This window comes from Eumetopias jubatus, unplaced genomic scaffold, assembly GCF_037043125.1.
Source record: "Eumetopias jubatus isolate StellerSeaLion01/CBP00866 unplaced genomic scaffold, mEumJub1_p1.0 scaffold_1, whole genome shotgun sequence".
NCBI classification, from domain to species: Eukaryota; Metazoa; Chordata; class Mammalia; order Carnivora; family Otariidae; genus Eumetopias; species Eumetopias jubatus.
The window spans coordinates 160,626,070-160,640,059 of record NW_028274807.1 but is presented as its reverse complement, the minus strand read 5'-3'; the positions used below and the strand labels follow the sequence as shown (position 1 = coordinate 160,640,059).

General features: G+C 47.2%; 1 protein-coding gene across 2 annotated transcripts in view; it reads right to left on the bottom strand.

The window, feature by feature from the left end:
- The window catches only part of EEFSEC (eukaryotic elongation factor, selenocysteine-tRNA specific), a 257,743-nt gene extending 244,022 nt beyond the window's left edge, over window positions 1-13,721 (bottom strand). For both annotated transcript variants that reach the window (XM_028101802.2, XM_028101805.2), the window contains exon 1: window positions 13,388-13,721. In XM_028101802.2, the coding sequence (XP_027957603.1) occupies window positions 13,388-13,703 (316 nt within the window). In that variant the 5' untranslated portion in view covers window positions 13,704-13,721. The remainder of the gene's footprint in view (window positions 1-13,387) is intronic.
- Between the last annotated feature and the right edge of the window lie 269 nt (window positions 13,722-13,990).

Genomic DNA, 13,990 nt, shown 5'->3' with positions numbered 1-13,990 from the left:
GCCTATTTGCAGAACAATCACTGGCACCGGCCACAGGCTTGCATTATGCTCATTTCCCCATCCCCAAGCTCTGGGGCAAGTTTAAAAGTCCTCGTCCTGTCTCAGAATCAGGTCTGAATTAATACCCTTCCTCAAAAGAACTCCAGTAGCAAAGTGAAAACAGACGCATCAGACAATGCCCTTTGAAAGCCCCAGCAGGGATGACTGGTGACAATGCAGCCCCTGGCTCTGAAAGAAACCTTAAGGTTAAAGGTTCACGGAGGCAGAAGAATTACCAAAGTACAAGTTTGTTCAAATTTCCTCCGGCAGATTTAAACAACCAGGGTCAAGCTGAAGATTGCTGGCAAAAACCTATGAGACAACCCAGCCCCTTTGAACTGCATGGAGAAAGGAAAATATACGGTCTGGGAGGGATCTATGTTATAGCTTTTAAAAATGTTCTTGAAAAGGTCACCCCTGTTAACTCAAACTCAGCCCGTTGAAGGATGTTTGAAAACTGCTTCTCTAAAACAACAGGGCTGTCGGGCCCTCACTGTGTGCGGTGAGCAGCACTGAGGTCGCCGTGTTCCCGGCATTAGTGTGCTGACCCTCTGTGGGCCATGAAATTAACCATCAGCGCGGCAGAAATCTGCTCCGAGTTAAACTACTTTGCTACGCAAAGTGGCCTGAAAATGAAATATGAGGACTGAATTTCCACTGAAAGATGAACTTGTCTAACCTCAAGGCAGGCTTCCTCCACTGTGAACTCTGTGTGGCCACTGGTTTCAAGCACCCCAGGAGGGTGGGTAATCGCTGCAGGCAGTGGGAAATGACCTCTTATCCATCCATTCGTTCGTTCACTTGTGTCTGCACGCACCAAACATCAACTCAGGACCACACCAGGTCCTGGGCCCCTGCACACAGAGTTGAATGATAACAGGCTCCTGCCCTCAAAGGAATCAAGTCCAGTGGAAAACATAACCCAGTAAACAGAAAATGCAACAGATGGGGAGAAAAGGAGATCCTAAGGTATAGATAGGATGTCAGAGGCCCTCAAACAAGGGTCACCTAATTTAGGCTGGGGAAAGCCAACACTGAGGCTTCCCAGAAAAGTACATGTAGCCAGATGACGCAGCATCGAGAGAGCATGGTCTGTCTGTCCAGAGACCTGCAAGTAGTTCATTAAGCCGGGAGTCCTGAGAGAGACAAAGAGACACAAAGCCATCAGGAAGGGCTGATGTCAGCCATGCTGAGGAATTTGGCCTTTATGCGAATGGAGGGCAACTCAAGACTTCTAAAACAGGGAGGCAAAATAACTATATTAGCCATTTAAAAAGAGCTCTTGGCTACAGAGGGGAGGATAGTTTCAAGAGGCGGGGCTGGAATCAGAGAGATGGTGAAGGAACACTGTACTCATCCAACTGGGCACTAATGGAGGCCTGTCCTAAGGGAGCAGATGCAGTGATGGGGAAGACCACACAGGTCAGAGGACACGCAGGAAGGACAAGATTTGGTCACTGATTCATATGAAGGAAGACACACTAAGGATCATTTCAAAGGTCATGCCCTGGGGCGCCTGGGTGGCTCAGTCGGTTAAGCATCTGACTCTTGGTTTCGGCTCAGGTCATGATCTCAGGGTCATGGGATCACACCCCACATTGGGCTCTGCGCTCAGCTCAGAGTCGGCTTGGGATTCTCTCTCCCTCTGCCCCTCCCCCCACTTACGCTCTCTCTCCTCTAAAATAAATAAGTAAATATTTAAAAAAAAAAAAAAAAAACAAGGAAAGGTCATGCCTTAGGAAAATGAAGGTATCATTCCCCGGGAAGGTGAGGAAGTGAAGACGGTGGTCTTGAGGATGTGGATTCTGAGGGCCTGTGATGTTCAAAGATGAGGAAACCAGCCCAAGAAGTAGATGGATCTACAGGTCTAGAACTTCCTACTGAAATGTAATTAAAATTAAATAAAAGGAAACGTCCAGTTCCTCAGTTGCACTAGCCACAGTGTGAGTACTCATAAGCCACATGTGGCCCACAGCCACCATGCTGGACTGTGCCACCATACAACATTCCCATCTGTTGGAAAGTGCTGAGCAAGGCCCTGCAGGATTTGTGAAAAACTGTCACTGGCAGCCAAAGTGTCCACTTCTGTTGGCCACACTGATAGCTAATGGCAACAAGGTCTGTGCTGACAAACACTGGCTTCCCTTCCTGCTCTTTCCGTCTACTTGTCTGTGCAAACGCTCAAGAAATGGTGGTCTTCTTATGTAGTCTTTTTTTTCTCTAGAGCGTCAGTTCTGAGGACTATTTCCCAATGTGCCCTGGATCATCATTGCTTCAGAGAATAAGGAACACTGAGTACACACACATGTGCGCACACACGACGGTCTTCGGTGCTTATGGCATAAGGCCCTGAAAATCACCTAGAAATGACCACAAGCAGAGCTATTTTTTTTAAGTGCCACACTGCAATATAACTGGGAAGGCAGAGCTCTAGTGTCTGTGTCAGATGACCAAGGACAATCCATTGACCCTCCCTGAGCTTTAAGCAGCCCAAAAAAATCTATGATAAAGAACGAAGCCACGAAGCCAGATAGGGCGGGTACCTGAGGCCAAGCAGGTCAATGCTAGCAATTCCAAGCACTAATTTTAAAAGAAAAAAAGTCAGGTTTATCTTTACGTAGCACCTGTGTATGCCACCAAATAAATATCCTCAGGAAGTAGGTTAGAGACAAAGGAAATTATTTTAGTCTTCCTGAAGGCCCCAAGACAAGAGAGGCATCATCACAACACAAGAGATACGGAAAGAGGGAAAGTCAACTTCTCTCTTAACAGCAAAACTTGTTTCTTCTCCTGCCAAGAGAGGATCACCACATTAACTAAGTCCTCCCCACTCTCTCCCCACCCAACCAAGGCCACTTCAAAGCAGCAGGAGCCTAATCACACAGCACGAGAAAATAAAAGACCCAATTAACAAAAAAAAAACCCCAAAACTCAAATAATCCAGGGGAGAATGGAAGCTGAAATCTCTATTTTTGACAAATTGACTTATATATAAACTGCTCCTCAGGAGCCACAACTCCTACCAAAGTAGGCATGGGCTAAGGTCTGAGAGCAGCTTCCCAGCAAACCAGGGCCTCTGAAATCAAACTGGATTAGACCCCTACTGAGCCAGCTACTGACCTCTGGAGTCTCATTTTTATGGGCTGTACTGTGTAGAGAGAAACTCTCCCACCTCTGGCTGGCAGGGTGGAGTGAGATAATAAAGGGTCTAGAACTGTGGCCAGCAAACAAAAGATGTTCCCAAAGCGTCCATTCCCCCTCTTTCCTTCTGAAAAGCAGACCTTCCTCAGCCTCTGCTCTGCACTGCCATGTCTGCACCCCCAGAGCCACACTTTCCCTCCTGATGGTGTCTATTCTGCCTATGGTTGCTCTCCCTCGCTCTTCCAGCCAGCTCTGGAAGCCTCAGTCAGAGTGAGGAGAGGGATGCGTGGCCCCAGACCACTTGTCACAGGCCCTCTCCTCAGACTCTTCAAAAGCTGCCAGGATCTCCCAGCTTAAAAACCTTCCACCTGCCTCCAACTACAGGCTCCCCAAGCTCCTGAGCACTGGGGCCCAAGGGTCTCTGCAGCTCAGCCTCATACCCTGCTGCTTCCCTGTGAGCTCCACACTCCAGGCCTCCCTTCGCCCCTATGTCCCTATCCACTCTTGAGTCCTCTAGTGGGAAAGCCTCCCCTCTTCCCCACTGGGAAAATCTCAGCCTTCAAAGCTCCGACAAGACGGAGCCCCTCCTCCTAACTCACCCATGACCCTCATGCCCTGGTCTTACCTCCTCCCACTTCTCCCTCTGACTGGCTGCCCCCTTCTTTGGCCAGGTCTGCTCTCACACCTCTTGACTGCTCAGGCTGCTCCCTGGGTCTGCTCTGCCCTCTCTTTTTCTATGCCTGGAAACCTCCAGGTCACCCTTCCAGGCCCAGCCCAGGGTCTCCTCCTGAGGGATGCCCTTCCTGCCTGTCCCAGGCAGAGGCACTCATATCCTAAGCTCCTCTTTATAAAGCCCTTATGACCCTGCATCTTAACTGGCTGTTGGCACTGCCTCTCGCTCTTCCCTGGCCCTCCGGACTGTGAGCTCCTTGAAGATAGGCACATCTGTATCTGCCCTCATATCCAAACAGAGTGTACAATATATGTTGTTTGTAGAGTCTCTGAATAAATGGATGAAAACACTAAATAACAGTGCCATCTGATCCTCTCCCATCATACAGCCTGACAAAAGCCCTCAAAATGGGGGCTACAAGCCCAAATGTCTACAGGGCCCAGGCAATCTAAAAAGCACATGCCCCTTCTACTCAGCTCCAGGACTGTGCCACCACATTGAAGCATGGCTCTGCAGGTATGAAAATCTTATATGTTTCTAAGAAGCCAGGAATCTGGGTTGTTAAATGAGATCTCCTGATTTATTTATTTATTGGGGGGGGAGTGCAGAGGGAGAGGGAGAGAGAGAGAGAGAATCTTAAGCAGGATTCATACCCAGCATGGCTCAATCTCACAACCCTGAGATTAAGACCTGATCTGAAATCAAGAGTTGGACGTGCAACCAACTGAACCACCCAGGCCCCCCTTGATCTCCTGATTTTTTAAATACTAGCAATGAATTTTTTAAAAATTCTAATTATTAAATGGGCCACCAAAACACATCTGTATGCCAGACTCTGGACAAGACCCTAATGTGGGATGAGACCCTACCATGGGATGAACAGAGAGGACGACCCATTCTCCTATCAGGCACAGATGTCCTATAAAGACAGAAATGGGCAGATCCAAGAATAGGACAGGAAGGACCCCAACAGGCTTTCCATACACAAGCAAATGGCACTTACTACATGCTTACTATAGCCCAGGTAATGTCTTAGGTACATTTAATCCTCTCAATATATATTAATTTATTTAATTCAATTCAACTCAATTATTTAACTCAAATATTATTGAGAAAATATTTGCAAATCATCCATTAATAAGGTTCTGGTATCCAGAATACATAAAGAAATCAATAATAAAAGCCAAATAACTCAATTTAAAAAATGGGCAAAGGATCTGAATAGACAATTCTCCAAAGAAGATACACAAATGGCCAACAAGCAATGAAAAGATGTTCAACATCACCAGCCATCAGGGAAATGCAAATTAAAGCCACAATGAGATAGCACCTCACACCCACCAAGATGGCTATAATCCAAAAGACAGACAATAACAGGTATTGGTAAGGATGCAGAGAAACTGGACCAGCGTACACAGCTGGTGGGAATATAATGTGGTGCAGCTGCTATGGAAAACAGTCTGGCAGTTCCTCAAAAAGTAGAAATAGTTAACCTATGACCCAGTAATTCCATTCCTAGGTAATACCAAGGGAATCAAAACATATGTCCATACCACAGACTTGTACACAAATGTTCACAGCAGTATTATCCATAATTGCCAAGAAGTGGAAACAATCCAAATGTCCTTCAGCTGATGAATGGATTAAATAGCAGTATATACATATACTGGAATACTATTCAGCCATAAAAAGGAATGAAGTATAGCTGGGGGAGGCAGAAGGGAGAGTTACTTTTAATGGGCATAGAGTTTCTTGGGGTTTTTTGGTTTGTTTGTTTTTTAAGATTTTACTTATTTATTTGACAGAGAGAGTGTACACACGCACAAGCAGGGGAAGCTGGAGAAGCAGGTTGCCTGCAGAGCAGGGAGCCCGATGTGGGGCTCGATCCCAGGACCCTGAGATCATGACCTGAGCCGAAGGCAGCGCTTAACCAACTGAGCCACTCAGGTGCCCCTAGAGTTTCAGTTTTTTAAGATGAAGAGTTCTAGAGATGGATGCCACTAGACTATAAACTTAAAAATGGTTAAACAGTTGAGGCGCCTGGGTGGCTCAGTTGGTTAAGCATCTGACTCTTGATTTCGGCTCAGATCATGATCTCAGGGTGGTGGGACTGAGCCCCACAACGGGCCCCTGCTGAGCGTGGAGTCTGCTTGAGATTCTCTCTCTCCCTCTCCCTCTGCCCCTCCCCACCCCTTTCTCTCTTTCTTCCTCTCTCTCTCTCCCCCCCTTAAAAAAAATTGTTTGATGGTAAATTTTATGTAATATTTACTTTACCATAATTAAAAATAAATTTTAAAAATTTTTCTCTAAAAAAGGAATGAAGTATATATACTCCATGCTACAATATGATAAACCTTGAAAGCATCACACTGATTGAAAGAAGCCAGATGCAAAAGGCCACATGTCGGAAGATTCCATTTTTATGAAATGTCCAGTAAAGGCAAATCTGTGCACATTAAGTAGATCAGTGGTTGCATAGGTCTGGGGGAGGGGAGAATGGAGAGTGACTGTTAATGAGTATGGGGGTTCTTTTCGTAGTGATGAAAATATTCTCAACTTAGATTGTGGCAATGGCTCTATACAACTCTGGGAACATACTGAAAACCACCAAAGTGTACACTTGAAATGGGCGCATTGTATGATATGTGAACTATACCTCAATTAAAAATATTTACAAACATTATTGAATATATACTATGTGCTAAGCCCTGGACTGGCCCTAGAGCTACCAAGACAATTCAAATGTTGTCTCTGTCCCTGAGATGCTTCCAGACTAAAAGGAACACTCGAATAAGGGGAAGCAAGCCGTTGCAGCAGAGCAGGAGAGACACGAGGTGCCATCTGACCCTAGGCAGGCTCATTCCTGCTCCTCGTCCCACCCTGAGGCCATCTCAGAAATGCCAGGCTCCACCTCACCAGGACACGGGCCTCCGGATCACCCAGAGCACCAGAGCTACAGACACTGTCACCTTGGGCACAGTCTCAAAGGCCTGCTGGTCAAAGGGAACAGACTCAAGCTCCAAGACAAGGGTGCCTCATCCCTAGCCTGTTCAAGACTCTGGCCAACAAAAGAATGACCAAGCAGGGACTATGTCTCAGGGCTGAATTTACGGCTTGTTTCCTGGGATGCCTGCCCAAATCTTATTCCAACCTGGATGAAGTGATTTTTGAAGAAAAACCCAGGAGACAAAGAAGATAGAAAACAAAGGAGATGCTAAGTAAAAAGTTTAAAAGCAATTAATTTTAAATGATTACAGCTTTACCAAAAGCTGTGGCTATGATTTCCTTCTGACTTTGATTATAACCTTCCAGCAAAATATTTGCCTCCAGAAGGCAAAGTCTTTGCATTATTTTCTATTCCTAGCATGACTACAAAAATATTCTTTGATTTAACATTTGATATGTTTTGTTCTCAAGGGCAAGCCCCATGAGAAGAAAAATGCACCCCAACAGAATGAAATATGACTACCTGCTTCCATTTTTCTTTCCTGTTGGTTCCTGCTCAAATATTCTGCATTAATTTAAACTTGAGGCTGCATCTCTGATGTTGTGTTACCTCCACACTGTCACCCAAACCAAAGCAAAGTCACCCGCCATCCAGCGCCAGGAGCACGGGCTGCAGACAAAGCTCAACTTGAGAGTCTCCTAGAGACAGCGAAAGGCACTCCAACTTGGAAGGAGATCGGGCAGGGTCAGAGAGTGATAAGGTAGCAGGCAAAACAGAAAAACTTGTATTTGAATATGGGCACCCTTGGCACTGAGTGCAGCCAACATCCTAATGGACATAGAGAGGCTTTCAGCACATTAACACAAGAGACACCAGTATTGGCCTCTGCTTTACTCGGTGGTAGAGGGCATCCCAGAACTGGCACCACAGAGGAGAATCTTCCGTTATGGTGTGCACCTTTTAACAAAGAAGAGAAAACCAAAGGCAGCACCCCCAGAGTGAGCACGAAGATACAGGGAACCAAGGCGTGGCAGATTCTAGGGGCTAAAGAAATTAAGGTGCTTCTTTAGAAGCACTTCCACTTATATCAACTCCTTTAAATGTCTCAATATTTTAAGACACACATATATGAATACCATAACATAACAACATACTGCTGTACAGATTCATAAAAAGACCAGAGGCAAAGAAAACCCAAACCGGGTTTTTTGTTTGGCTGGCTGGTTTTACATTATTAGCATAATGCCCAAATTCCGTGCACTGCCAGGCCCCTTTGTTGTCTCTGCTTATACGGCTTTCTGGGCATTATGTGCAGGTACCCGAAGGGTAATGTAAAAAATCTGGTTGAAAACACACATTCCTTCACACACCTTGATTCACGGGTCCAAAGACAGCATCTCAGACAGACTGCAGAGAAACTGCAGGGCACACTCCTTGATAAAACAAGCCAAAGGGACAAGCACTTTCTCCACATCGGCACCAAGAGTGCAAGAGTTGGAAAAACAGAGAAGACAAAGCAGCTTAAGTTTTACAAAGAAGGTTTTCTCCCAGGCTGCAGAGACAAAGACCCCCGGCGCTACTGACTGTTTTCCCTCCAAAGAGAGTAACCGAGTCAGACTTACAAGGCTTTGGCAGCTCTCATCAGCTCCAGCCAGGGAGGACCCAGAGACCCAGAGAGGGTCCAAGCCAGGCAGGAAGCACCACTTAAGTGGTGGGCAGAGGAGGCAAGAGATCAGGGCGACAAGTCGTGGCAGAAGAGCTGCTGTTCATTAACAACTGGAACAAAAGACCAGGAGACAATACACTGTTAATCCTAGCAGCCACAAGAGGACTATAAATTGCCAAGCCAAGATACCAGCATTTTTCAGCTCTCCTCTTTCCTGCCAGAGTTAGATTGAGGATGGCTCCAAGTCCCTCACCCCCACCCAAGTCTTTAAAACATACATTACTGAATCTTTTTGAAGTTCTAACCCTGAAAGATTTATACTCTAAAATGGATCAGAGAAAAATACTGCCCTGAAACACTACTATAGGGGTTGCAGTAGACGGATACACTTTTTCATTCCCATTGAGAATGCCAGAGTAGGAGCTGTGTGGTCAGATCAACATAGGTTCAAACCTAGCCCTGACACTTATGAACTGTGCTACCTGCCTGACCTCTCTGAGCCTGCTTTTTCACCTGTAAAATGGGAATATCATCTCTTACCTCACAAGATTGCTTTGAGAGTTAAATGGGGGGAAATATAGCTTAAGGGCAGCACTAAATAAAGGCTAAGTACTACTGTCACTATTAACCTCCCTCTGGTACCACAGGAGTTTTATCTATGGCCACACAGATCGAGGAGATAAAGCCCAATTTTCTCTAAGTTAAGAAAGGAATCTTTTGGGTAGTGAAAAGACTTTGGGGGGAGCAAGAGAATCAAAGAGAACTGGCTTTAATATAAGATATATTAAACCTCAGAGATATCATCACAGAACTGAGACAATCATTCTAATTTCCTTCTACTAGGGCTAATGTATTCAGCAAGTGGTCTAAATCACTCACAGCAAGCCAGGAATTCTAACAAGAGCCCAATCTTCCAGCAATCCCAGGTGTAGGTACATTGCCTGCTGCCAGTAAGAGTCCCTGCCTGGGAATCTTGCATCGTCCTAACACTGAGGCCTGATCTTGTTACAACCCTGCTTTAAAATGCTGCCAAGGCCCTTAGGAGAAATCTATGCTAAGGGCCTAACCTAATCTATGTTCAACACTTAGCACTCTAGAGGATCTGGCCTACCTACCCTTCTACCTTCATCTTCATCACACCTCCCCACACAGCATGCTGATTTCCAGCCACAGCTAAATGCTAGCAGTTACCTCAGACTCTAAACAGACAAAAAGTCAGGTTTAAGGCACAGAGCCCTGACCAGGCATTTCCTCCACTAGGAAAGCTCTTCTTTCCCCCATGATGCCCTATACCCCATTGCCCAGCAAAGTGAGTTATTCCTGCTTTTGTCCTGGATGGAAAAAGCTCTGATAGGTCACTTTGCACATCGGACAGTGCCCTCTCCCCAGTTCTGCTGTTAGCTCCCAGAGGGAGAGAAAAAAATCAACAAGCGTAACGTACCTACTATAGGCCAGGCCCCATGCTGATTGCCTTCTGTCCACTAACCCATGAAGAAAGTTCTTTGCTCACTACTACCACTACCAGGAAGTGGGACACAGCTTCATCCATTCAGACTTACCAAATGCCTACCACACACCTGGCTCTGGCCCAAACACTGAGAATATGCTGGTAAATAAGCCAGACATGATTCCTACTCTACTCTCATGGAGGACAGACACAGTCAACAAGTAAACACATAAAGAGTTATCAGGTAGTGAAAAGAGCTGTAAGGAAGTAAAACAGGGACATGAGAAAATTCCTGGGGGAGAGAATTGAGGATACTTTAGCTAGGCAGCTCAGAGGAGCCCTCTCTAAAGGACACTCAAGCTGAGATATACATGAGGAGCCAGGTGTACCAAAAAGAGGGAACAGCAGGTGCAAAACTAGCCCATTCAATAAGTAAAAATGAGGCCAGTGAGACTGAAGGTCAGGGCAAGGGATGAGCTCAGAGGAAAAGGGAGGCCAGATCGTGGGTTCTGCGGCCCACAGAGAAGAGGTTGGATTTTACTCTAAGCACAAAGAGAAGCTGCTGGGAAGTGTTGAAGCTGAGGGCTGACATGATCTGCTGAACCTATGTAAAAGGAGTTTTGCTGCCTTTTGTATGGAAATGGAGTAGCAGGAAGAGGAGGGCAAGCAGTCAGTGAGAAGTAGGTCCTGCATTGTAGGAGACCAGCTGCCAGAGGCAGGGATTTGGCCTCTGGAGCAATCTTAAGAAGGCAAAGATGGCTATGGATTCATGAGTCATGAGGATAACTGAAGGTATTAACCAGATCCAGGTTAGGGGCAGCAGAGTTAGGTAAACACCAGCCCAGGGTACTTGATACTTTCCAAGCTTCAGTTCCTTTATCGGAAAAATAGGCCTAACACTCCCACCACTTGGGGTTGTTGCACAAATGCAAGTTTTTAGCAACAGGCATGGGCCAGAGCAGGTACTCAAATGTGGGCGCCCTTTCCCTCATTTTTTTCTCATTTCTCTGAAAAGGGTGGGAACCTGATCTATGGAAGGAAGGATAGTGGCAGCCTTGGTCTCCCCATACCACTGTGTTCAGGTTGCATTTTAATGCCTGTAAGAAGGTAAGGAGTCTCCTCACTCAGGAGGTGAGAGAAAAGTAAGAAGAACCACGGTGTACATACAAGAAGAGAAAAAATTCCTTTTTTTCTTCTACAGTCTAAACTAAGGATTTGCCAAATTCTTGGAGGCATTAAAATTTGGTTATATAGGATAAGGCTGGCACCTGAAACATTTTGTCCTACAAAGAGCTTCTCTATAAATGGATATGTTAGAAGGGGGTCAGGGGGAGCATAAAGTGATCTGAGGAAGCATAGGAAAGAACTCCAGCTTTGGGACCAGGGGGACCTGGGTGCCACTTACCAGCAGCCTCCCCATGTCCCAATTTCTTCAACTATTAAATGGTAACCACCACACTCCTTACAGGGTCTGCCTGGGAAGTGGCAAACATGTGAGAAAAGCAAAACCAATAAAGACCTGTGTGGTTGCTATCTGCCAGTGTGTGGAAGGTCCAAGATGAGGTTCAAAGGTCGCACAGTTAGTAAAGGAAAAAGCCAGGCCTCAAGCCCAGTTCTGACTTCAAAAGCATGTCCTTCATTACTCATCACACTATTTACTAAAAACAGCAACAACAACAAAAAAACCTAAAAGTGCCTTTTTGTTTTATTTTAACCTGGTTCTTCCATCTCCAACCTAGACTGGCTCAGAGTACCTGTCTTAAAATGTACTTGGACTTGAGTAAATAGAATTGTTAAGAGAAGGGAAGGGGAAAAGGGTAGAGAGGATCACATGACCCTTAATATTCATCTGATGACTGAAACACGACTTGAGTGGAAGACTTTAGGCCGTGTGACCTTGGGCAGGTCCCTTCCCTTTGAGCCTCCACTTCCTCTACTGTAAAATGGGGAAATCACCTCAGACTGCCTGCAGCATGAACAGCTGGGAGGTAACAAAGATTAAAGTACTTAACACACTCATCACTACAACTGGGAGCCAGTATGCCCAGCGACCAATGAGGCCATCTGCCCAATATATATTCCCATATGTGCTTGTAGGTGTAGAGAATATCACATAATTGGAAGGAAACAGAAGGCAATGGAAAAGAGGAAAGCAACCAAACACTTGGGTCAGCAGTGAAGAAAAGACTTCTTTTAGCTGTATACCCTTTTGTGCCAGGTGCTTCTATTATTTCATCATTTTCCTCTAAAAATAGAGCAAGTTTTAAAGCCTTGTCCACAGGGCTTTGCCACTGTGGTAAAATGTGTCCAGAAAAGTAATGCACAAAGGTACAACAGTGGCTTCCTCTGGAGAAATAGGAGGGGCAATTAGGGGACCTTTACCTAATTTGAAATGTTCTATTTCTTCACAAGCAGAACTATTCATGTACTACCTCTATAATTAAAAATTAATTAAGTGGTACATCTTTGGAGGGAATTTTGGCAATACCCATCGTAACTGCAAATAGATGTGCCCTTTGCCCCAAGCCAGTTCAGTTCTAGGAGCTTATCCTACAGATAGATTAGCACCCCCACCAGACTTGTTCTAGAAAATTCACTGAAGCATCATTAGCAAAAACTGGAAATGACATAGGTGTCCATCATTAAGAGTTATATAAGAAAACGTTGGCACAAGTGTACAATGGAATTTTATATGACCCTTAAAAATAATACAGCTTTTGGGGCGCCTGGGTGGCTCAGTCCCCTAAGACTCGATTTCTGCTCAGGTCATGATCTTGGGATCCTAAGATCAAGCCCCCCCCCCCCCCAGGGCTCTGTGCTGGGCGTGGAGCCTGCTTATGATTCTCTCTGCCTCTCTAAGAACTAATAATAATATAGCTTTGTGTGTACAGATATGGAGCCGTTGGTATTGACTAAAATAGTGTCTACTATTTTGTGGAGAAAGAAGAGGAAGGGGGTTTACGCATGGGTATGCTTGTCTTTACGTGGAGTTTTTCTGAAATGATACAAGGAACTGGGAACAGCGGTTGACTCTGGTTGACTCTGGAAATGGGAACCAGGAGACCAAAGAACAGGTGAGTGGAGACTTCTTTTTTTTTGACACTTTTTACATATACCCTTTTGGTAACCTTTGAGTTTTCTTACTTGTTCGTGTATTACAAACTCATCTTGAAAACAGAAAAGCAAAAAACAAAACCAAAAACTTTAAGGAAGCACTCCTGCGCGGTTGTGCTGGGTGGGAAAAGGTTCCAAGTCAGCCGGCCGCGAGTTCGAGTCCCAGAACCTCCGCTCCCTTGCCGCGCGGGGCCTTGGGCGAGCCCCGTCCTCCTCTCACGACCTGGGGGGAGCGGGGATGCCGGCCGTGAGGTGAGGCCGTCTCCCTTCCCCGGCAGCGGCTTGGGCGAGCTCGGACACGGCGCCCGGCCGCTCTGCCCAGGGTCCCCGAGCCCGTCTCCCGCCCCGGCCCGCGCTCACCGCCAATGATGGTCCGGATGAGGGAGGCGTGCCCGGGGCAGTCGACCAGCGTGACCTGAAGCTGCGGCTCGCCGGGCCCGGGCTCGGCTCCGGACGCCGCCGGGGGAGCGGGCAGCGCCGACCGCAGGCGCGCGGGCAGCGGCACCGAGAAGCACGAGAAACCCAGGTCGAGCGTGATGCCGCGCTCGCGGCTCTGCGGCTGCTTGTCGAAGGCGGCGGTGGAGGCCGTGGTGCTCAGCGCCCGCGCCAGCGCCGTCTTGCCGCTGTCGATGTGGCCCAGCACGCCCACATTTACGTTCACCCGCCGACCTGCCATGCCGCCGCCGCCGCCGCCGCCGCCGCCCGCCGCCCGCCGCCCGCCGCCCCTCCCCTCCCGCCGCCGCCGCTACGGTCCGGCCGGTTAAGCCGCCCCCCCCGCAACCCGCGCGGGCCGGGCACGCCCGTTCCGGCCCCGAAGTTTCCGCCGTCTCGGCGCCTGCGGGCCCTGCCTGGCACCGCTCAGGAGGAGGGGGCTCCGGGGTCGGGACTTGACCAAGGTCACCTACTGTGCAGCTGTTCTCTCACCTGGCTCCTGCCACCCGATGCCTCGAGGAGATTGAGAAT